The following is a 24,242-nucleotide window of genomic DNA, read 5'->3' on the forward strand; positions in this document are numbered from 1 at the left end:
GAAAGAAAGCCGGACGGATACGAAACCACAGCGATCGGAAGAGTGCCCCCGCTGCTTCCGGTCCTAGATTCCGAGCCAGCGCCCTTGCCGGGCGGGAGGTGAAGTGACGCTGCTGCCAGAAGATGGCGGCGACGGAGACTCTCGCTTCGTCAACCACCGCCACGGCGTCGGCGTCGGCCTCGGCCGCAGCGACCGCCACTGCGGCGGCTCTCGGGGAGGTGGAGGATGAAGGACTCCTGGCATCGCTGTTCCGGGACCGCTTCCCCGAGACCCAGTGGCGGGAGCGGCCCGACGTGGGCCGCTACCTCCGGGAGTTGAGCGGCTCCGGGCTGGAGCGGCTGAGGCGCGAGCCCGAGCGCTTGGCGGAGGAGCGGGCGCAGCTGCTGCAGCAGACGCGCGACTTGGCCTTCGCCAATTATAAGACCTTCATCCGCGGCGCCGAGTGCACCGAGCGCATCCACCGCCTCTTTGGCGACGTGGAGGCGTCGCTCGGCCGCCTGCTCGACCGCTTGCCCAGCTTCCAGCAGAGCTGCAGGTGTGGCGGGCCCGGCACTATAAAGGGGCTTTTAGCAACTGTAATAGCTGACGTTTATGATGATAGAAATAGCTAACGCTTACATAGCACTTACCATGCGTCAGGCTCTCCTTTGAGCATTTTAAAAATTTAAATTCCACAACAACTTTCGAGGTAGGTACTGTTATTCCCATTTTATGTATGAGGAGGTTGAGACAGGGAGCTTAGTGATTGTTCAGTGGGCACAGCTAGTAAGTTTCGAAGTCAGAATTGGAAACCAGCAGCACGTCCCTCCCTGACAGGACTGTTGGGAGTACTAAATAAAGAGATTCCATGCCAAGCGCTTATTATTGGGTCTGACATAGTTAACACTCTACGGTCGTCAGCAACAGTCTACACACACCACACACACACACACACACACACACACACACACACACACACCAGCTGAGACCGTCCAAAACTTCTAATGGATAGAAGGCTGACAAGGAAATCCTTCCAGTTGGAGACAAAAATTATCAAAAAATCCTTTAAGCCGTAATTTGCCTCTCTAGATCCTCAGTCTATTATCCCTAATTCTGCCTTTCAATTTTTCACCTTTCTTTTGAGTCTTTGGATATTTGACAATAGCTCCTGTACCCTTCCGCCTTCCAGAATAGGTAGGGGACCTCATAAAGCAAGTCACTGCAATTACGGAGGAGTGAAAACTGCTAAGAATTAAAGTTGAACAACAGCAGAAGAGAAAAATTAAAAGGGCTGAGGGAATTTAAGGTTAAGATTGTAGCTTCTAAGCTAGTTAGTGCATTTTTATGAAAAGCATAGCTATTAAAGGAACATTTACCGTGTGTAAGGTTCTGTGTTAAGTTTGTTACACACATCTCATTTAATCCTCACCTCCTTGTGAGGTGGGTCCTATTACTATTTTACTAATGTGAAAGAGTTCAGAGAGCCTAAGTACCTTGTCACAGTTAAGTGGCAGATCTGGGTTCACATATGATAAATAATCGTGTGATTTGGGACAAGTTGCTTAGCCTCTCTGGGATTAGAGTTTCCTCAAGGGTAGTAGTACTTACCTCAAAGGTTTGGTGTGAAGATTAAGTCATAAACCATGCAGCTCAGTGCCCAGTCCATAGTAATCACCTGGTAAATGTAGCTGAGTTGTGGGTGTGGAGCAGTGAGTGACCGAAATTCTCTTACCAGAAACTTTGTGAAAGAGGCTGAAGAGATCAGTTCCAACCGCCGGATGAACACCCTGACCCTAAACCGGCACACAGAAATCCTGGAAATCCTGGAGATCCCCCAGCTCATGGACACTTGTGTCCGGAACAGCTACTATGAAGAGGCCCTGGAGCTTGCGGCCTACGTACGCCGACTGGAAAGGAAATACTCCTCCATCCCTGTCATCCAGGTAGCCAAACTGTCCCAAAAGGACTCAAGCTGATGTTCTTATAATCAGTAATTGTGTGGTCATCGCTGAACCTTTAGGCAGACACCTTAGGGAAACTGCAAGTTTTACATCAATTTCTGCCAGTCAGGCAGGCTTGAACATAAAATATTCATTCATTCATTCATTCATTCATTCATTCAAGTGATAAATACTAATCATGTGCCAGGCACTAATCTAGGTGCTAGGGAGAAACGAGACAAGGCAGACAAGGCCCTGGCTTTCATGAATGAAAGCTGATAGTTGGTAAATAAATGATCCTTTCAGATAGTGGTAAATGAGGAAAATAAACCAGGGAATGGATAGGAGACTAGATGAGGTACCCTAGGTAGAGTGGTCAGGAAAGGCTCTGTTGGAGAAATAATATTTCAGCTGAGACCCAGATGATGAGAAGGAGCCCGCCACAGGAAGATGTGGGGAAGGCGCAAACCACAAAGTGGAAAAAGTAAGTATGGCAGGCTCAGGAGGGAACACGTTAGGAGTATTTAAGAAATACAAAGATAGGAAAAAGAAAAACCACAAACAGTGTGCCTGGATTGCAGTGAGCGGGGGGACAGTATTGGGAAGTGGGTGTGGCAGGAGAACCACACAGGGCCTGTAGGCCACAGTGAACCAGACCTTTGTTGGTAACCCTGTACACATCAGCTGTAGGAAATCTTTGTAAGTCAGGAAAGCAGTGGTCTGCCTCTCTAGTCTGCAACATTCAGGGGTAGTGGAATGGGTTCCAGAAAGTATTTTTCCCATTGTGGTATGACTGACCCCCTTTATTGTCAGGGCATTGTGAATGAAGTGCGCCAGTCCATGCAGCTGATGTTGAGCCAGCTGATCCAGCAACTGAGGACCAATATCCAGCTCCCTGCCTGCCTCCGTGTCATTGGCTTCCTGCGGCGCATGGATATCTTCACTGAGGCTGAGTTGAGGGTGAAGTTTCTTCAGGCCCGAGATGCTTGGCTCCGTTCCATCCTGACTGCCATCCCCAATGATGATCCCTATTTCCACATCACAAAAACCATTGAGGCTTGCCGTGTCCATCTGTTTGATATCATCACCCAGTACCGCGCCATATTCTCAGATGAGGACCCATTGTTGCCGCCTGCCATGGGTGAGCACACTGTGAACGAGAGCGCCATCTTCCATGGCTGGGTGCTACAGAGGGTCTCGCAGTTCCTGCAGGTGCTGGAGACCGACCTTAACCGGGGGATAGGTGGCCGCCTAGACTCTCTGCTGGGTCAGTGCATGTACTTTGGGCTGTCCTTCAGCCGGGTGGGGGCTGATTTCCGGGGCCAGTTGGCTCCTGTTTTCCAGCAGGTGGCCATCAGCACTTTCCAGAAAGCAATTCAGGAAGCAGTGGAAAAGTTCCAGGATGAAATGAATTCCTACACCCTCATCTCCGCTCCAGCCATCCTGGGCAGCAGTAACCTGCCTGCTGCTGTGCCAGTCACTCAGCCAGGGACCTTGCAGCCACCGATGGTACTCTTAGATTTCCCACCCCTTGCCTGCTTCCTGAACAGTATTCTGGTTGCCTTCAATGATCTGCGCCTCTGCTGCCCTGTGGCCCTGGCACAGGATGTGACTGGGGCCCTGGAGAATGCCCTTGCCAAGGTGAGCACATACTGCTGGCTCTCTACTGGGGCTTTCTTTGGTAGTAGGTGGCCAGACTTTTGTAAAATATAAACCAGTCCATGTGTTAGGCGGTTGCAGACTTAGGTTTAGTGGGGTTTTAGAGGTTTTTCTGATTGAGCAGCTCTGGTTAGCTCCCCCTCATGGGACCTAGAACAATTCATGAAGTGGCTTACCTGCAATAATGATTCAGTAATGTTGCATTTGTTTTCTGTTGTTGCATAACAAACTCCATAGCAGCCTAAAACAACATATGTGTATCATCTCCCACTCTCTGTAGATTGGGAGTCCTGGGTCCTCTGCTTAGGATCTCTCCCAAGGTTGCAGTCAAGGTGTTGGCCAGGCTGCAGTCTCATCTGAAGCTTGACATCCCCTTTCAAGCTCATTCATGTTGGCAGATTTCTGTTCTTTGCAATTATAGGTCTAAGGCCTAGAGGCCACCTCACTCCATAAGCCCGTTCACAGTGGGGCTTTCTGATTCTTCAAGGCCAGTGGAAGAGCATCTCTCCTGCATGAGTCTCTTCTGTTAAGGAAGTCCTCAACCCTTTTTTAAAAGATTCGTCTGATTAAGTCAGGCCCACCCAGGATATCCCTTGATTAATTCAAAGTCAGCTGATAGGGGCTTTAATTACCTCTGCAAAATTGTTCATATTTGTCATATGATATTGGTTAGAAACAAGACACACATTCTGCCTGCAATCAAGGGGAAGGGATTACACAAAGGAGTGGACACCAGGGCGGGTGGGATTCAGAAGAGCCATCTTAGAATTCTACAGAACACAATAAATACTAGCACCAATCATATCCTACACATTTTTTACATATTTAAACCTTAAGATATTGAGGTGCTTCTTAAAACTTACGGCATCTTATAATTGCTGTCAGCCAGATGGCAGTTGTGACATGATTATATAAAATCTTTCTGGGCCGGGGCGCCTGGGTGGCTTACTCAGTTAAGCATCTGACCTCAGCTCAGGTCATGATCTCAGGTTCGTGAGTTCGAGCCCCGTATCAAGCTCTGTGCTGACAGAGCCTGGAGCCTGCTTTGGATTCTGTGTCCCCCTCTCTCTGCCCCTCCCCTGCTCACACTCTTTGTCTCTCAAAAGTAAATAAACATAAAAAAAAAAAAAATTAAAGTCTTTGTGGGCCCAGCTCTCTCTCTCTCTTGAGCTTGCCTGCTCTCATATCTTTGGTACAACTGTTAATGGCCTCCTGTAAGAGGAAGCAAGCATGAGCAATGAAACTTTTTTGTCAGTGAAATTCAGGTAATAGTTATCTGCTAATGTTTATACAGAACTTACTCCATGCCAGGTAGTATTCATCATACTTTATACCTATTAAGACTTGATCCTCACAACCCTAAGAGGAAGGAAGGAAAGGTACGGAAACTGAGGAGCAGAGGGCATGAAGTGTTTAATCACTTGGAAGCCACAAAACCAGCCAGTGGCACAGCTAGGACTTGAACAAGAAAGTGTAGCTCTGTTATTTGTGTGTGGAACTTCTTTTCCACGTCTGTCTTCCTTTCCAGTTTTCTAGTGGTCTAGCTTCCTGGAACCTCAAAGGTCTTACTCAGTAAAAACCTTTTATAGTTTTGCTTCATTTTTCTGAATCCGATATAGTTCTGGTCCATCTCCTGAAGGAGTCAAGAACCTCTTGATGCTCTTCCACTGGAACTGGAACCTGTGCCAGTAATGAAACATGTTGAGTCAGAAATAGATCAATGAAGTGACAGAACTGTGGAGAGTGACCACAATTCTGAATTTAAACAAGACAGTAATGTACTGTTTGGAAAGACTTTCTTTATGCCTTGTCCCCTAGGTAACTAATATAATCCTGGCCTTCCATCGTGCAGAAGAGGCTGCTTTCAGCAGTGGGGAGCAAGAGCTCTTCATCCAGTTCTGCACCGTCTTCGTGGAAGACCTTGTTCCATATTTAAATCGCTGTCTCCAAGTCCTTTTTCCACCAGCTCAGATAGCACAGACCTTAGGTAAGACAAAGGAGGGGAAAGATCTTTAAAACGACAGTACTTTACTGATATAATTCACATACTAAATAATTCACCCATTTGTAAAATTCTATGTTTTTTTAGTAAATACACAGACATGTACAACCATTACCACTATCCAATTTTAGGACGTTTCCATCACCCCCAAAAGATCCCTCGTGCCCAATGCAGTCATTCCCCAATCCCACCTTTAGCCCCTGGCAACCAGTAATCTGCTTTCTGTTGCAGATTTGCCTTTTCTGGACATTTCATATAAATGGAATCCTACAATATGTGTTTATTTGGCTAAGTGGAAGAGATTAGAAAAGAATCACATATTGTGTGAATGTCCAGAGAAGGTGTTTTAAAAAGATTTTTCCGGATCTGTCTTCACTTGCCTGTGCCCACTCTCTCTGTGCTGGGGATGGGGCATGGAGGAGACAGAGCTTCCCGAGGGGCAGTGGGCCGGTGATGACCACACCAGCGGAACAGCTGTTGGGCACTTTCCCCCAGCCTTTTCCTTCCACAAGGAAGCCAGTGCCTTCTGACGTTCTCTTGACTGTTAGCTCCACCCACCTACACTGTGCTGTTCCAGATTACTTTCAAAGTCTCTCTTTACAGTAAAGCTTCCTGTCCCATATCACAAAGATGACTTTTACTGTATTGAAGAATGGAAATTGTATCTGTCACTCCCTCCCTCCAAGTGTTTTTTCCCCCTGTGATATAAAAATTTAAATTTATTGAACGTTTTTTTCTATTTCACTTTCTCTACCTTTTGGCTCAGGCATCCCTCCCACTCAGCTCTCCAAGTACGGCAACCTTGGGCATGTGAACATCGACGTCGTCCAGGAGCCTCTCGCCTTCATCCTGCCGAAGAGAGAGCTGGTCCTGTGTCTAGACGAAAAGGAGCTGGTGCCCGAGCTCCCAGCTCCAGCACCGGAAGTCCCCCCCGAGGAGTCAGGCGTCGAGCCGGTCGCTGCGGCTTTCCCCGAGGGTGCGCAGGAGCAGGCTGACACGGCCGAGCCGCTGCAGGCCGAGGTGCCGCGTGCGGACACCTAACTCGCGCCGGCGCGGGGGTGGGGGGAGGCCGGCGAAAGCTGGGGACAGCCCCGGAGGACAGGCTGCGAGGGCATTCATCACAGCCCGTGAAAGGGGGGACCTCCCGGTCACTTTTGCAAATGGTTGGTGATACTGTAAAAAACGGAATTAAACAATAAAGCTGACTGACGTCACGGAGGCCGGCTGCGCTCTCAAGGCGCGCTGAAACTGCGCTTCCCGGCGTCCCCCGCGACCGGAGCGCTCTCCTACGGGGGCCGGGGAGGACCGCGGCAGCTGTGCTCGGCGCACCGGGGGCTGGATGGGGGCCGGACTGCTGCTGGGGCCGCTGCTGGGGCGGTCGCGTCACCGCTTGGGGCCGACACCGCCGTGGGGAGAGGGGACGGGGGGCCGCAGCGTCCGGGCCTGTAGCTCCGCGTCCGCCCCGGACGGCCTCGAGGGCCCGGCGCGCCAGCGGTCTTACTGGCGCTACGTGCGGCGCCTGGTGCGGGGAGCGCCCGAGCCGCCGTACCCGCGCGTGTGTCAGGTCGGGGACCCGGCGCTGCGGGCCGTGGCGGCCCCGGTGGAGCCCGCGCAGCTGGCGGGGCCCGAGCTGCAGCGGCTGGTGCAGCGGCTGGTGCAAGTGATGCGACGCCGGCGCTGCGTAGGCCTGAGCGCTCCGCAGCTCGGGGTGCCGCTACAGGTGTTGGCCCTGGAGTTCCCCGAGGCACTCTTCCGCGCCTGCGCGCCGCGCCTGCGCGAGGCCCGCCAGATGGAGCCCTTCCCCTTGCGCGTGTTCGTGAACCCCAGCCTGCGGGTGCTGGACAGCCGCCTGGTCACCTTCCCTGAGGGCTGCGAGAGCGTCGTCGGCTTCCTGGCCTGCGTGCCCCGCTTCCAGGCCGTACAGATCTCAGGTGCAGGGGGTGGGCAGTGGCCGTGGGGCGGTTGGATAAACGGTTGCGTCCCTCCCCCAGCCCATGGAGGCGGCGACCTCGGGCCCCACGAAACGGTTTTGTCAAAACTCCAGTTAAAAGTGGAAGGGCAGGCTCAATGAAGCCTTCCGTCAGGAACTAAGAGCAGGACCGGGGAGTGGATTTGATTCAAGACTAACCAATTGGGATAGGGGAAGAGGCTCGTGTAGCAGCTGAGCCAGCTCGCTGGGAAAATGTATTGGGGCTGAGAAGGTGACCTAATTCGATGGTACCTCACACCAGGTCCTCTGCTCTGTGCCCTCTAGTTCGCTGTCCCACACACAGACTTTTGCCTCAGTTGCATCTGTCATGGTTGAGTGGAAATAGTGGGACCCAGCTTTGCCCAGTCCAGGGTGATATGCCATTCCTGGTCTGTCGTAGTACAGGATGTTTTCTGAAATGGAATTCGTTGCTGGGATTAGGATTGTTCATTTTAAGCAAGCCACTTGGTCCAGGTCAGAAGGTAAATGGTATCCCTTTATTTTATAATGTACCGAGTTGAAATGCTGTTAGGAATTGAAATCAAACAGTATTTCAGAAATGAGAGGAATGTTCAGAAAGGAAGCACCTTACGAAGATCATTTCTCATTTCAGCCCCATAGTAAGCCCAGCAACCTAATTGTCAGCGTTAGAGCCACAGTGAATACCTGGTAATGGGCAAAGTTAAGGCATCTTTTCTGGGAAGGATAGGGGTTGCTGTCTACATTCCCTTCTCATGCTGCCTCTTGTGAACAGGAACAGCCAAGGGCTGGGAAAAGTAAGGAGATTAAAAACAATGCAGTTCGGCATATTCTTACCCAGGCTGTAAATTACTTTGCAGGGCTGGACCCCAGAGGGGAGCAGGTGGTGTGGCAGGCGAGTGGATGGGCAGCCCGTATCATCCAGCATGAGATGGACCACTTGCAGGGCTGCCTGTTCATCGACAAAATGGACAGCAAGACATTTACAAACATCCACTGGATGGAGGTGAATGATTAGTTTTCCTGCTGCACCTGAGGATTCTGGAAACCAAAACACAAACACCTGGGCTCTGAGCTGGGACTGGCTTGCTTGACGTCAACTTGATATTGGCTTGGCTCTGACAGAAAACAATGGATTGCCAAACCAAACTGGAGAAATATGTTCAAAATGTTTGCCCTGAAACCGGCCATGGACAAAATACTACCTCCAACTTGAGAAGAAAATAAATTTCTCCAAAGAGAGAACATTTCCTGATGATTTTGTATGGTAAAACGTGAGGCAAAATAAATAACCACTCTTAGTAGACATGATTTCATAGACCTGTATAATCTATCCCAACGCCAAGATTTGATAATAACATAGTCCCAAAATATCTGAAAGCTTTGCTTAAAAATGCAGGTTAAGGCTGTGGTTGACCATCTTCACAGAGTTCTTTTTACAAAGGGCTTGTGTATCACACCTGCGGAATCCTTCTTTGCCTTGGACACCAGTGTGCGTGTGTAAGTGAAACAGGATGGCCACAGTTCACAGAAGTGTTTAATGACAATATTAACGTAAATGAGTACCCACACATTTTACCAGGTTTACACAGTTTTGATCTCCACCTTCTGCCTTCTACCTTTAGCAGATTTGGGGATGATTTTCCTGCTGAGATCTCTTGGGCAGCTGGTACTCTTTGGGTGGAGGTCATGGAGCATGGCTAGGGGAAGGATGATAGTTGAGACGGAGCAATGAACCTCTTCCTGTCACAGTTAGAAAGCAAAATGTGCTTCCTGGTCACCACACTTGTTTTGAAAAAATAAATCAGCATCACGTTGACCAATGAGTAGCCATAAGACACGGTAAAAGCTTTGTCAGGAGGTGAAGGAACTTGTTTCTCAAGATACTGGTTTTGCCTCATTTTTATGTTGAGTGTTTTACAAGGCAGGTACCCTTACCAAACAGAGCCCTCAAAATCCAAGTACCCATGTAGTAAGTCCAGTAAGTTATTTAGAAAAAAACGTGTTTTATTTAATGTTTGTTTCTTTATTTTGAGAGACAGTGTGAGCTGGGTGAAGAGGAGAAGGAGGAGGGGCAGAGAAAGGAGGAGAGAGAGAGAATCCCAAGCAGGCTCCACGCTGTCAGTGCAGAGCCCAACATGGGGCTTGACCTCACAAACCATGAGATCATGGCCTGAGCCGAAACCAAGAGTCAAACACTTAACCCGCTGAGTCACGCAGGTGCCCCAGAAAACAACATGTTTTAAACAGCAGCTAGCTAAACAAACCCAGGAAAGATCCACTCTCCTGTACGGCTTTCTCTAAACAGGCCGTCTGGGGGTCATACTATGAGGCCAAGCAAAAGGGAACTGGCTCTCTGTGCATTAAACTTTGGAAGGGAACAGGTGCCAGCATTGCTCCAAGGTTAGATACTCAGCCCCTGGGGAAGTCTATAGAAAACTCTTATTCATACTAAAAACATGGATCCTTATGAAATTAGAATTCAATGAGCCTCCACTCTCTTGGACAGTGTTTATAACCTCCTGCAGGGTGGCATCAGAATATTCTAAAAATTTTTTTAATGTTTATTTATTTCTGAGACAGACAGAGACAGAGCATGAACGGGGGAGAGTCAGAGAAGGAGACACAGAATCTGAAGCAGGCTCCAGGCTCTGAGCTGACAGCACAGAGCCTGACGCGGGGCTTGGACTCACAGACTGTGAGATCATGACCTGAGCCGAAGTCGGAAGCTCAACCAACTGAGCTACCCAGGTGCCCCAGGCATCAGAATATTCTAATGTTTCCTTACACCTTACAGTGCTCTGAGGTTAACAGTTCTTACTGATGCCTTTGTAATGTAGGTCTGTAACATTTGACTGAAGCTTCCTGACTTGGGGGCCCAAGAGTATATGGTAGCTCAGAGTGGACCTTAGAGAAAGCTTGAAACTGTCTATATTGCTGACAACTTGAAGTTTACTATTGTAACCAAATCCACTTAGAGGAAGGATCTGTTCAACTAAATACTGTAGACCAAAGGCAACAAATCTGGATTTGTAATAAAATCTCTCCCATCTCAGGCAGATACATCAGCCAGCAATCAGCATCTTGAGCTAAGGAAAGTTTTAGAGGTCAACTACCAAAGTGAAAGCCAAGGTAGACAGAAGGTTTAGGATAGAATTCCCAAGTAGGGAAGAGGGAATTTCACGGTTAGCATTTAGGGGAGGAAATTCCTCTGCACATATTAGCCATGTTTAACATAGATGGTGAAGCCACCGCATCGGTTCAGCCCCAAATGTGAATAGGACATTCGTCACCCTGCTCCGAGTCACTGGTGGTGGAGACAGGAATGGAGAGGCATGGCGTGCTGTGATGAGCCACAGCAGCCCCAGTTTCCGTTAACCCCTGTGAGTTGTCAAGGTGTTTAAGCAGTAGAAAGGAAGATTAAAAAATAAAGTGAGGAGCTCCTGATTCAAGTAAAGGTGACTGGAGGCAGAATAAGAAAACACAAAAGGCTAAAAGGAAACCGCACAAGCAGAGGCAGTGTCCTATGCTGGCTTCTAGTCCAGCACTTACAAACAGTAATTGGTGGCTGAGGCAGCAGGTTATCGAGGCAGGGCTAACGCACCCAAGTGGAGAGGAGCGCTTGGGCCCGAGCCTTCAAGGAACCCATCAAAAGCTGGCTCAATTCAGCAGCCATTCCTAACCAAATCAAAGAACACCACAGTGGCAAGGCTAACGTGATCTAAGGTGGGCCACGTAATCCATTCTGGGCAATTCGGGTTTTACTAAGATATAGAACAATAATACCGGCTTCTTGAGGGGGAGGAGGGCTGGAACAACCCGATGCCGGGCCTTCTGTATGTTCACATGCGCGTGGTCAAAATGCGACAGCCTCCTCGACGGACGGCATTTCTAGAGCTGCCCGCTCTGGAGCCTCGGGCGTCTCATGATCAGGAGTCACAAATCCAAATGGCCACAGGGGCTGGGCAGGCAACGCAAGGGAAAGAAGCAGTCCATGTGGGGATGGCTGCGCCGGACAGCGTGTTCTCCTCCTGAACAGCGCAGCCCCTGCTCGGCTGCGGCTGACAGGATGTCTCACGGGGACGCAGGCCCAGAGTTGCCCGATGTCCCCAAAGCCAGAACTCTGAATTTCCACATCAACTCTCTTGCTTTTTCAATGCTGGCAGCAGACCAAAGCAAACACAGCTGCAGGCCGTGTCTGGCCCACAGGCCCCCGGTTTGCAGGGAGAACTGTCCAGGTCCCACATTTGCAAGGCCTTAAGGCGAAAAAGTTCTGGCCGACCTGACCGGAGAACAGGCTGCGGAACTGTGACAGCTGGCAATGCCCTCCTCTGCTGACGAGAAGAGCACGGAGAGAAAACCAGAGGGTCTTTCTACTGGAAGCAAGCGTGGCCTTCAAGAAGCCCCAGACAGGAATCAAAGATGAGATCACTCAGGTGGCTCAAGAGGGAAAAGGATTTATTAGCCCATTTCCAGGGCGGGGTGCCAGGGGCAGTGGCTGGGTTCAGCGTTCTCACATTCAGAGGGAAGAGAAGGCAGCAGTGAAACCCTACCTGACTGCCCTCACTCATTCTGATCTACATAGCTTTGTGCTCACACAAACCATCCTCTCCTCCTGCAGGGAGGACACGGGGCCGGGGATGCTGACGTAGGGGTTGGGAATGGCTTGGCTTTACTCTCAACCTTTACAGGCAGGGCTTGGGCTGGCGACCTAGGGCATTCGCCATTGTGTACACAAGGAGTAAAACTTGGGTTAGAAGGAAAGGGCGGAGGGAGCTGGCAAGCCATTCTGACGGTCTGCACCAGTCCCACAGTGTGGGCTGCTCCTACTCCTTGACGCTTCTGGGAGATTTTAACTTTATTTATAAAGAAGACAAAAATCCAAGCAGCATTAATTTAGGGGAACAAAGAAAGGTTCAAAAAACAAAACAAAACGTGGAGGGGCAGGACTAGGAGTTGATGAGCATCCAGAAGAGGAGGAGAACCAGTAGGAAGAAGTAGGAAGAACCAGTATTCCACCCAGTGCCGAATGTGCTTCTGTGTCTCTGCGGCCCCGGAGGCCCTTCCTTCCCACTCCCCGGCTGGTGGCCAGACAGCAGAGGGGACGCCAGAGTGACGTGAAGATGAGCCCCGGGGCCCTGTCTGGCTGCTGACATGGGGGGTGCCATGGATTTTTTTTACCCCAATCAATTCCTCCCACCTTCACCATCACCGAGTGAAGAAATTTTTAACTCTCCTGTCCAAAGTCCTCTGAGAATTTCTTCACTTTCAGGAGGTCCTCTGCATTCACGGTGGGCCGAGTGGTAGCCAGAGACCGGAGCATGTCCGACTGCAAAGACAAGGGCACGAAGCTGAGGAGCCAGGCTCCAGGTCCTCGGCCTCCCCGTGTCACAGAGCCATGTGGTCCAGGGCAGGAAGAGGCCTCCCCTCGTGGTCACTCCCAGCCCCAAGTGCAAAGCTCCCCTTGGTTGCCCAGCTTCTGCTTGAATGTCTCCTGTGACAGGACAGCTCTTCCCTCCTGAGGTGGCTCATGTTGTTTCCAAACAGGCCCACTCCTCATCTGAGAGAATCCAAGCTCCCCTCATCTCTTAACTCCCACGAGAAGCTCTTTCTGACTCCACACCCACCACACCAGCCGCACTGGCAGGATACCTGCCACACGCAACAGGCAAGACCGTCAACAAGACCAGGATGAGGAAAGGGCCAGACTAGTCCCATGAGACTGCCTGTGCAACAGCATCAAAGCAAACTGCTGAAAGACACTGTTTCCTTCTGGGCACAAAGCAAGCCAAACCCGTGGAATGATGCAGTCACACCAGCTGGCCTTTTTTCTTGCTGAAGAAAGTAAAATGCTAACACTATGGCCTCATCCTGGGCCCGCAGTAAGTCTAATGGCAGGAGCTCCAGCTACCCAGAGCCCCATCGGCCATTCTGTTTGGGAGGAGGCACAACAGCCCAGGACAGAGAAGCAGAGCTTATTTTCAGACCCAAGGCCCCAATTTTCTGGTCTCTGTGCAATCCCTGGCCCAGCCGGCTGCTTACCATGCAAACCACAGGCTCTAAGAGTTTGTCACCAGGGACATCCATCCAAGTCATCTCCATGGCCTCTGGGTCCCCTGGGGAACATGGGGTCAGGAGGTCATCGATCATAACGCTAGGGTTGGTGCGGGAAGGGCCACAGACCTGAAATCAAAGAGGAGTCTGGCTGGAGGGGTTGCCCCTCAGCTCTTGGGGAAGAGACAGGATGCCTCAGGTTCTGAGTCACGAAGAGAAGGGAATGGTAGGGAATGAACGCACGCCTGGGTTTCGAGGTCATCAGTCTGAGAAGGCAATGACTCCTTCAAAACTCGGGTTGGTAGTCAAAGTAGCTCGAAGTAGGATCTCAGAGGTTTGTGATTAGCCTGCTATTCCAGGCGCTGTTCTCCAGAATCTCAGTTTGGGGTCCAGAGTGCCCTGATATCTTCCTCTTGCTCATCCACTCCGTCAGATCTCACCACAAATGCAGTGACATCAGAAATGTCTTTCCAACCAGTCTGCTTTATTGGCAACATCCCCCTGAATATCCCCGAGGCTAAGTCCCTCCTTCCTTCAACTGTTGACTCAAATGTCACCTGGGGTGATGTACCCCTTAAGAGTACAACCTGGGGGCGCCTGGGTGGCTCAGTCGGTTGAGCGTCCGGCTTCGGCTCAGGTCATGATCTCTCAGTCCGTGAGTTTGAGCCCTGCGTCGGGCTCTGTGCTGATAGCTCAGAGCCTGGAGCCTGCTTTAGATTCTGTGTCCCCCTCTCTCTCTGCCCCTCCGCCACTCATGCTCTGTCTCTCTCTGTCTCAGAAATAAATAAACATTAAAAAAATAATAATAGGGGCGCCTGGGTGGCTCAGTCGGTTGGGCGTCCGACTTCAGCTCAGGTCATGATCTCGCGGTCCGTGAGTTCGAGCCCCGCGTCGGGCTCTGGGCTGATGGCTCAGAGCCTGGAGCCTGCTTCCGATTCTGTGTCTCCCTCTCTCTCTGCCCCTCCCCCGTTCATGCTCCGTCTCTGTCTCAAAAATAAATAAACGTTAAAAAAAAAAAAATTAAAAAAAAAAAAAAGAGTACAACCTGCCCACCACGCTCCAAACTCCAGAACACCAGACGCCCTCCCCTGCTCTGTCCTTCCCCTCATCACCCTCAGAGACAAATTTCACCCCAACTAGACAGGAGGCTCCTACAAGGCAGAGATTTATTCTGCTCTGGTCACAAATGTCTCCCTGGCTCCTAGAACAGCACCAGGCGCAGAGCAGAACCCTTGGCCGACACTGGGCAGAGATGTGCTGTGTGAAACGAGATCTTCCTTCGAGCGTGTGATTTTGTGCCCAACACTTTTCAGACATCGAGTGGGGCTCCACACGTGGCGGCACAGCTGGGGGTGGCAGAGGTGGCTGCCGTGGCCTCTGGCTTCACAGTCTGAGGTAGTCACACTCAAGCAAGAACTACAGGAAAGGACGGAGCAGGGGCAACCACAGCCCCTGGAGCCAGAGGGCTCATTTTGTACTTGCCCTTGATTCTCCATGAGACCAAAGATGTATCATCACCTGAGCAGCCAAGCTGCGGGCCAAGAAAACGGATATCCGTGTTCCTATGACACTCCCTAAGCGACTCCCTGCCGGCCACTCACCTTTTTGAAGTGTGTTGCCGACTGTACTTTTCGAACAGGCTGCATGAGGGAGTCCCGCACAATGATGCTGATGTCAGCGCCTGAGTAGCCTTCCGTCTTCCGGGCCAGCTCGTGGATGTTGGCATCAGTGAGGTTGTGGGGGGTGCTCCCCAGATGCAACCGGAACATCTGGGCACGGGCAGCCTCCTCGGGCAGCGGGATGTAAATCCGCTTTTCAAACCTAGAGAGCCAAGCACAGGGCAGGACTTGAGAGCAGATGGTACAACGGTCTTCATGGAGAAGGGCGTCGGGGTCCTCCCGAAGCTGGCCTCGCCACGCAGACACGAAGAAGCCTCCAGGGAAATGGGGTCGGGTTGCACCCACGGCTGCCAGAGGCAGGACTGACCACAGGTGGAGAAAGGCCTCAGCCCCTGGCTCCTACTGGGGAAGACTCACCTCCTTCTAATGGCTGAATCCAACACCCACGGGATGTTTGTGGCACCGAGAACCAGGGTCCCATCGTTGTTATTCCCCACCCCTGGGGAGAGAGGGGAACACAGATGCTGACCCAGAACACCCGCAAGGACCAGGCAGAGTCCGTGGGAAGCACCCGATGCAGGGCCATCCCTGTGCCACCACCGGCAGGGCCACCAGCAGCTCTGCGGGGCCCAGAGCCCCGAACCCTGCCTGGCTCGGGGAGGGCAGAGGGCCGGCAGCGGAGGCCACGGTGACCTCACTGAAGGCCTGGGGAGATGGAGCTGAGAACCGCTCCCCGGACATTTTCTCTCCTCCCTAAGGACAATCAGATCCAGCCGCGGCTAAACGATGAAGCCCGGGGCTGGCTCTAGGTAGACCGAGAACCAGGGAGGGCACCCGGCACTGGCACGCACCCTGCATCTGGACCAAGAACTCCGTTTTGATCCTTCGAGCAGCTTCGCTCTCATTCTCATTGCGGGACCCGCAGAGGGAATCCACCTCATCGATGAAGATGATGGAAGGCTTGTGCTGCCTGGCCAGCTCAAACAGGTTCTTGACTAGCCTGTGAAGGTGACAAGCGGGTCTGGGATCGGGACACCCACACACATGCCCGGCCAGGGGCCCAGTCACTGCTTCTCTCGCCCTTCCCACAGGCGGGTCAAGACTCCAGTCATGCTTGGATTTCAGAAAAAGTCATCACAAATCCACTGGCAGCACTGTACCAGGGGGAACAGCCTGCCTTGGGGACAGCCTCACTCATTAGCTCTGGATTTAGGACAAGTCCCTTCCCCTCCGCTCAGCCTCAGTGCGATCTTCTGCAAAATGGGAGTCGGTGTGGGAAATAACTGAACCACACGAAGTCCCCAACAGGGGACACCCACCTGATACCCAGAGACTGCGAGCCCATTTATTTCCCTTCCCTTCGCGAGGGCTCCTCTCTCCCAAGTTCCCAGTCAACGTCAGCACTCTTCGTCAGGACAGCGTCCCGTGCAACAAGCTAGCAAGATCCCCCTCTGCTGGCTACTTCTCCCTGACACCCAATAGCGGCTCCTCTGGGAGGTGCCGTGAGGGCAGGGCAGCAGGGCCTGGCAGCTGACTTACTTCTCACTCTCCCCCAACCACTTAGACATCAAGTCTGAGGAGGACACAGAGAAGAAGGTGGAGTTGTTGGCCTCTGTCGCCACCGCTTTGGCCAGGTAGGATTTGCCTGTGCCAGGGGGTCCAAAGAGCAGTATCCCTCGCCAAGGCGTACGCTTGCCTACGAGAAAGAACAAACTGAGGTGAGCTTCTTCCCGACTAGGGAAAGGGAACAGAGAAAAAGAGGAGACTTAAGGCGGGAGAGAAAAGTTCTACAACAGATTCTAGACAGACAACAGATTCTAGAAACGAAGGAATAAAGGGAACTGAACAGCCTGCTGAGAACTTGCTCCCAGCCCCGGCTCGTGACCCCCAAGACCTTGCAAAGTGACACTGGCCGGCACTGGTTCCTGACCCTGATTACTCACTGGGGTGGTCAAGTCAAAGTTCTAGTCGCAAAGGTGTTTCTGACACCAGGGAGGAGCCAGATGACGGCAATGAGCAGGTCCCGGAGCCTCTCCCCACTCAGAGCCCGTGGGAAGGTCAGGCCCTCACCCGCTGACGGCCAAGAGAGCCGAGTCGCTGCCTGCTCCTGGACACCTTCAGCGTGGAAGCCCTGAGCCGGCTTCCTCAAAAACCTGCTGCTTTTACTGTCTGGGCCTAAAGTAGCTCAACTCTTACCTGTGAACAAATGTGGGAATTTAATTGGCAAAATGACAGCTTCTTTGAGGGCCTCCTTGGCCCCCTCGAGCCCGGCCACATCATTCCACCGAATGTTGGGCTTCTCCATCACAACAGCACCTACAAGAGGCAAGCGGAGCCTTTGACCTGAAGGCTGACTGTGGAGCCTGAGCCGACCCTTCAGGGGCCCTCACCATGTCCCCCTCCCATTGCTGCAGGGCCTCGGGCCTCTTACCCATCAGTTGTTCCTGCAGTTTCTTTTTCTCTGGATTATCCCCTTCACTGTCACTATCGCTGCTGGGAAAGGAGACAGAAGAGGACATCTAAAGCGAGAGGCGGTTGGGCAAGGAGGCATTGAGAGCAAAGTCAGGCTCTGGCTGCTGGCCCAGTGGCAGAGACGCCTGTCCTGCTCCACAGTAGAGACCCACAAGCAGGTAACTCAAGAACATTCGGGCCGCCTGTTCTCGACACTCCCTCCACATCCTCCAGGAAATACTCCCGTCACCCATCCTTGTTTCTTCATTAAGGGAGCAAGAATAGAGATGTGTGCCCTCTCTAGAAGGCCGATGAGGGACGTGTGCTTTGGCTGGACTTCAGGAGCAGCTGGGGAGGCAGCTGGAGCTGTCCCCGGCCTTTCGCACAGACTTACAGCCAGATGGCAAGTGGCTGTGACTCAGAGAAGTGAAGTTTAAGTCTAAAGGGGAGCACTCAGGAAGGGAACATAGTCACTGGCCTCACCCCAGGGCCAGTCCCCTAATGGGACATAAGTGGTTGGCCCTTCTCAAAACTCTCCCAGCCCCCCCAAGATGCCTCACCCCCTGGCCCTCTTCCTCTCTTCCGAGAGCGCGTTCCCTGGCCTGGGCAAGCCCGTCCACCCGGGAGCCATGCCTCTCAGCTCTGGTGGGGCAGCTGACACATCACCTGCCTGTCTCCCGCTCCGTGACACTCCTGCCTGGGACCCTCCCCGTCGCCTCCAGGACACCACTGGCCTTGATGCTCAGCTACCTGGGATCTCTGTGGTAGGTAAACCACAGATGTGAGGAGAGAGGCTGCAGGGTGAGCACTGGCTTTGTAGCTGGAAACAGAAGCCCTGGGTGTGGGTCCAGACTCCATCAAGTACCGGCTCAGTGACCTAGACCGTATCTCTGAACTTAAGTGTGTTGCCTCATCGGTCAGATGAAGACAAGAACTCTGACTGTAACAGCGGCAGATACTTTTTCATCCTGACTGCAGGCAGAGCTCTCGGGGCTTTCCCCGTGTCCTCTCATTTGCTCCTTAGAGCAACATTGGGCGGGCAGGCCCGTTATCCCCCTTCTATAGAGGAGGAGCCTGGAGCCACAGGGGTCATGGCACTTGTCCACGGTCACTTGGCTAGGAAGTGGCAGAGCCAAGATACAGCCTGAGAGTCTGACTGCAGAATCCAAGGCCGGTGACCTCCACGCTGGCTCCCTGTTTCACTGAGGCACCGCCCACGGAAGTACTCTGCAAAGCACCTGCGGAGAGCAGCTAGGGGCCTTGTCACTAGATGGGTGCAATTCCCCAGGAGGAAGGCACTATGGAAGTCGAAGGCCTCATGAGCACCAAGAATGGCAGGGAGGTGCTCACGGGGGCTCCGGTCCTGGCTGGGTCCTCCCCTCCTCCGTGCTCACCCCTTGCTCTCACTCTGATTTTCTTTGACTGGCTTCTTGCCATGCTTCTCTTTGTTTCGTAAATAATCCTTCAGCTTCTCCGCTCGGTCTAGGTACTGCATGCACTTGGCTCGAATGCTCTCCTTGGCCTTGTCGCTGTGTGCCTCATCTGCAAAAGGGGAATCAGAGAGGGGGTACCCGCTCTGCTCTTGCAGGGGTTCTGCAGCCGGGGAGGGCCCTGCTGTGACTCACATTTGATAGCGTGTAGGAAATACTCCACGGCATGCTGGTAGAGCCGGAGTGCCTCCTCGTAATTCTTGGCTTTATCCTCTTCTGTGGCTTTTGTCACCAGGTCAATGGCTTTCTGGAAAGGCAAAGCAAGTACCTCAGTGCTTCCCAAGAGACCCAAAAAGCCCTTGGGGTCCCAGGCAGCAGGAATCCTGTGGATCTGTGGGTCGCACACCATTATGTCGGCCTCTATTTCCAACATCAACCAGAAAGGCCTTAAGAGGAAGCTTTAAATGACAGCCATCCCTCTTCACAATGCGCTCATAGAGTGAAAAGTAACTTCCTTCTCAATTTCACTCTGGATTTCAGCAAGTGGAAACCTGATCAAATATCTCAGGTTAGAGCTCAAAGGGAGAATCCACTTTCTATTCCGTGCCTCAAGGGAAAGAAAGGTGGACCCGGACCCGGACCCAGCACTGGACCCAGTGCCTGGAACAGGGGAAACACCAGAACGAACTGACTGCTGCGCTGCTCAGCATGAAGGCCAGAAACTGCATTTGACCTCGAAGGCCAGAGAAGAGCCAGCCCTGAGTTTTATGAGACGGACGAAAGGGATCTCTACTTCCTTCTACTGGCCCAACTTGCTTCTCTAGGGTGAAAAGGGGAGACGGTTTTCCTAAATTTGTTACTTAGGGAAGGGATGCTTGGACACATGGGTCAGTATAGCAGTAGCTTCAGTGAGAAAAGTGCTTGCTTACCCCAGACCCAGATATGTGCTACCAATTAAGGGGAACGGTCCTCTGGAGTCTTGTAAGAACCCTTGAAAGTGTCTCTGTGAATCTCACAAACCCTGTCGGCCTGTGCTCTAGACTGAACCTAAAACACGCTGGATCTTTCAGGCAGCTGCCCCACACCTACATATCCAGTTTTAGAAACCATGGCTTCACCAACCCAGGAAGCATTACCAGAATTATCTTCCCCAAGCTGATGAGCACTAGACACGAGGCGGGCAGATCCCACTGTAAACACAAAGTTCCATCCACAGCAAACAATAAACCTCCTGATCAGCTCTTGGCAGGGCCCAGGCTTTGTGCAGCCCTTCCTCATCTGAAAGTTAAGAGGTCTCCGAAGGACACAGCTAGTCCTACAAAACTAACAGACTGGAGTAGGTTAGGCCAGATTGATGAAAACTGAACTCACCAGGTTGAAAAGATGAGATAAGGTGAAGGGAGTGTTGGCTACTATTTTCAAGCTCTGCTACCTCTACTACCTAAAAATAGAGAATGACCAGGAGCCCAGAACCTTCTGGAATGATTAGCTTAAACAATTTTTTTACGTTTATTTATTTATTTTGAGAGAGAGCTAGTGGGGGAGGGGCAGAGAGAGGGGGTAGAGAGAGAATCCCAAGCAGGCTCCACACTGTCGGTGCAGAGCTCAATGCGGGGCTCAGACTCAGAAACCATGAGACCACGACCTGAGCTGAAAACTAAGAGCTGGACGCTGAACTGACTGAGCCACCCACGCGCCCCCTGGAATGATTCATTTAAACACAAGCTTCTTGGGTCTACTCTCCCCGGACAGTGGCTCTTGAGCTAAGACATGAAACGAGTCCTCCTGTCCCTGATGGCTTCTCTTCTCCAGAACCAATATGCCCATCTCCTTGGACTTTTTCGCTCTGTATGCATTCTTGTTTGGGTCTGTCCTTTTGAAAGGCAGAGTTCAAAAAATAATCCAGGCATGCTCTGCCCACCGCCCCCTGCTTCTAGATACTTTATTAATTAATGCGCCTAAGAGCACATTAGGTCTTTTTGGCATCTGCATAGTGTTTCATGTGCAAGAGGCCGCTGGTGCAATGTGAGAAGGAGTAGTTTTGCCTAACACAACGGTGAGGTGATAGATAAAACTGCCAGCCTGCCACAGCTCTAGTAACACAGATGGCAGAGGATGAAGAAGAAAGACAAGGGTAAGGAAGATGTGTGAACACAGGGGCTGGCAAACTTTCCGTAAAGGAGCGGATGGTAAATGTTAGACTTTCCTGGCCATACAATCTCTGTTAGCAGCTGGCTACTCAACTCTGCCTTTGTAGCCCAAAAGCAGCCCAAAAGTTCCGATAAAACTTTATTTATAGACACTGAAATTTGAATTTCATGATTTTCACGTGTCATGAGGTATCTTTTCCCAGCATTTTAAAAATATAAAAACCTACGACATTATGATAAGTGAGGGAAGCCAGTCAGTCACAAAGAACCACATATTGTATGATTCCAGTTATAGAAAATGCCCAGAATAGGCAAATCCATAGGGAAAGTAGATTAGTGTTGCCTAGGGTTGGGAGAGATAGAGGGTTTGGGGGATGACAGTAAAGGGTGTGGAGTTTCTGGGGGGATGAAGATGTTTTAAAGTGTGGTGACGGTCGCACAACTCTGAATATACTAAAAGCCATTGAATGATACACTTTGAACGTGGTTTATGTGGTGAGATAGATCTTAGGGTTTTTTTTTTTTTAAAAAAAAAACGTAAAAACACTCTTAGCTCAAAGACAAAAAAAATGAGCAGGTGGGATCTACAGGCGAAAATTTACAACCCCCTGCGCTAACAGATCACAGCTTGTGCTGGTGGACGGTGGTGTCTGGCTTTGGACCCTAACTAATTCCTGGCCTAGTACCCCGATTTATTCCAGGCCTGTTCCCACCTTTTCCTCCGCCTTCAGGAATCTGAATGCCACCCATCCTGTCCTGATCCAGCCAAACGCCCCTTCTTCCACGAAGTCTTGCCTAACTCCCTCACACGCTTTATCTGTCATGACTTACTGAGCACTTACTATGTAGCACACACTGTGCCAAGAACGCTCTACCTGAATTACTCAATCTGGAGCCACTGTCACAGCAACCCTACAGGGTACTACCCCATTTTACTGACAGGAAACGCGAAATTCCAAGATCAAGTAACTGGCCCAAGGTCACACGTCAATGAGCGGCAAAGCCAAGACCGAAGCCCAGGTCGAGGCCTGAGCATGTTTCCGTTGGCCGGCACAGCAGGACCGGCAGCACCTGGAGGGTGGGTCAGTCATGCGTCCAGGTGGCGCCACCCCAGCACCACCAGGCAAGATCTAGGGAATGAATGAAGGGTCGCCGGCCGACGGGAAGAAATCGGGGCCCCGGGGAAGGAGCGGGGACTCGTCTTCAGGGAGGCAGGGAGGGAGGGCAAGTAGCCCGACTGCGGGGCCGAGCTTCCCGGGCGGCGCCGGTGCGGTCCGCGAGAGGCTGATCCCCGCGGCGGTACCTGGGCGCCGCCGGCTGCACTCGGCGGCCTCGGGGCTCGGCCCGACTCGGCCGGGGGGCGGGGGCGCGGGCGTCCTGGACAGGAGGCGGCCCGTGGCTCCGAGCGCGTGAAAACAAACGGGCGGAGGCGGCGACAGGGCGGCGGGGCGGGAGCCGCGGGGCCGGGGCTCCGAGCAGGCCGCCCGCCCGAGTGCTGGCTCGCAGGCCCCGCCGCGCCTCCTCCGGCCTCCGGAAGCCGAGCCCGGCCGCGCCGAGGTACCTGGAGGGTTGACGTTGTCATTTCATCTCCTGGGTCCGCCCCACACCCCGCGGCGCTTCTTGAGGCCTCGGTCCGGCCCCGGGTAGCCGAGCTGCTGGGTCCGGCGCGGGGACCCCAGCGGGTTGGCGCTGGGCGCGGGCAGGGCAGCCGCTCGCAGCGGGAGCGGAGTCGGAGGGCGAGCGAGGAGCAAGGCCCAGAGCGGTCGGGCCCGAGCCGCGCGACTTCCCCCCAGCGGCCACAGCCGGCACTGCAGGCAGCCCTCCCGGAGGCCGGGGGTCTGTGCCGGCGAGGTCCGGGGTGGGGCCGGGAGGAGGGCGTGTTAGGGGTGTGTTAGGGGCGGGGAGCCCAGCGAGGGCTGGGGTGGGATTGGGTGCCGGGCGAGGCCAGAGTCAGGACCGAATAGAAACCTCAAGTCCTAGACCCCATTGCTGTGAAATAGCGCCTGTAGGTCAGTTTTTCTTGCACAGTATAAGCCTAATTTCCCAGAGCTTCGGGTTTCTGATATTTAAGAGGATGTACTAAAATTAGTATCTTGTCTGGCTTTTGGGGGGAATGAATGAGCTAACTAATGTAAACACAGCGTACCCCACACTGGGGGGATTCAGCCTGTTAAGTATTATTATAATGCTGGTGGCTCTGTCTAAAGCCAGCTTTTTTATTTTATTTTATTTTATTTTATTTTATTATCTTATTTTATTTTATTTTTTTATCTTTATTATTTTATTTATTTTTTAAAAGATTTTATTTATTTTTTTTTCAACGTTTATTTATTTTTGGGACAGAGAGAGACAGAGCATGAACGGGGGAGGGGCAGAGAGAGAGGGAGACACAGAATCGGAAACAGGCTCCAGGCTCCAGGCTCTGAGCCATCAGCCCAGAGCCTGACGCGGGGCTCGAACTCCCGGACCGCGAGATCGTGACCTGGCTGAAGTTGGACGCTTAACCGACTGCGCCACCCAGGCGCCCCTAAAAGATTTTGTTTTTTTTAAGTAATTTCTACACCTAACGTGGGGCTCAAATTCACGACTCCAAGGTCAAGAGCTCCAAGTTCCACTTACTAAGCCAGCCTGGCACCCCTGTTTTTATTCTTGTTTGATTTTAGACTTTTTCCTCTTTTTAAATGTTTATGTATTTATTTTTGAGAGAAAGAGGCAGAGAGACAGAGAACCCCAAAAGGACCCACACTGTCAGCTCAGAGCCCCACATGGGGCTTGAACTCACCAACCATGAGACCACGACCTGTGCCTAAATCAAGAGTCAGATGCTCAACCAACTGAGCCACCCAGGTGCCCCTGTTTTTGTTTTTTAATATTAGCCCTTCTACTTTTCTCTTTAGGAAAGCGGGTTTCTTCTTCTTCTTCTTCTTCTTCTTCTTCTTCTTCTTCTTCTTCTTCTTCTTCTTCTTCTTCAGATTTTTATTTTTTTAAAGTAATCTCAACACCCAATGTG

General features: G+C 52.0%; 2 protein-coding genes across 4 annotated transcripts; one reads left to right on the forward strand and one right to left on the reverse strand.

Moving 5' to 3' along the window:
- COG8 (component of oligomeric golgi complex 8) lies at positions 1-12,441 on the forward strand. 2 transcript variants are annotated; one of them, XM_053210752.1, is made up of 6 exons: positions 1-535; positions 1,715-1,922; positions 2,733-3,560; positions 5,397-5,565; positions 6,347-6,523; positions 8,389-12,441. In XM_053210752.1, the coding sequence occupies exons 1-6, from the start codon at positions 123-125 to the stop codon at positions 8,544-8,546; spliced, it is 1,953 nt and encodes a 650-aa protein (XP_053066727.1). In that variant the 5' UTR covers positions 1-122; the 3' UTR covers positions 8,547-12,441. The 2 variants fall into 2 exon arrangements, with proteins under 2 accessions (XP_053066727.1, XP_026931889.1); XM_027076088.2 differs by lacking the exon at positions 8,389-12,441 and having other exon boundaries at positions 14-535; positions 6,347-6,794.
- VPS4A (vacuolar protein sorting 4 homolog A) lies at positions 11,970-23,002 on the reverse strand. Of its 2 annotated transcripts, none has more exons than XM_027076087.2 (11): positions 22,794-23,002; positions 19,278-19,389; positions 19,047-19,194; positions 17,633-17,691; positions 17,398-17,517; positions 16,741-16,897; positions 16,053-16,201; positions 15,619-15,700; positions 15,184-15,403; positions 13,571-13,711; positions 11,970-12,857 (listed from the first exon to the last, which is right to left on the reverse strand). In XM_027076087.2, the coding sequence occupies exons 1-11, from the start codon at positions 22,812-22,814 to the stop codon at positions 12,756-12,758; spliced, it is 1,311 nt and encodes a 436-aa protein (XP_026931888.1). In that variant the 5' UTR covers positions 22,815-23,002; the 3' UTR covers positions 11,970-12,755. The 2 variants fall into 2 exon arrangements, with proteins under 2 accessions (XP_026931888.1, XP_026931887.1); XM_027076086.2 differs by having other exon boundaries at positions 17,633-17,694; positions 22,794-22,999.
- Between the last annotated feature and the right edge of the window lie 1,240 nt (positions 23,003-24,242).

The sequence above is a fragment of the Acinonyx jubatus genome, chromosome E2, assembly GCF_027475565.1.
Source record: "Acinonyx jubatus isolate Ajub_Pintada_27869175 chromosome E2, VMU_Ajub_asm_v1.0, whole genome shotgun sequence".
Classification (NCBI taxonomy): Eukaryota; Metazoa; Chordata; class Mammalia; order Carnivora; family Felidae; genus Acinonyx; species Acinonyx jubatus.

Coding starts and splice junctions, on each gene's coding strand:
- COG8 (XM_053210752.1), top strand. CDS start 123: ATGGCGGCGACGGAGACTCTCGCTTCGTCAACCACCGCCACGGCGTCG. Junction 1,923..2,732: donor CCTCCATCCCTGTCATCCAG/GTAGCCAAACTG, acceptor CTTTATTGTCAG/GGCATTGTGAATGAAGTGCG. Junction 3,561..5,396: donor TGGAGAATGCCCTTGCCAAG/GTGAGCACATAC, acceptor CTTGTCCCCTAG/GTAACTAATATAATCCTGGC.
- VPS4A (XM_027076086.2), bottom strand. CDS start 22,814: ATGACAACGTCAACCCTCCAG. Junction 19,195..19,277: donor TTTCCTACACGCTATCAAAT/GTGAGTCACAGC, acceptor CCCCTTTTGCAG/ATGAGGCACACAGCGACAAG. Junction 13,712..15,183: donor CGGCAACACACTTCAAAAAG/GTGAGTGGCCGG, acceptor CTTTGATTTCAG/GTCTGTGGCCCTTCCCGCAC.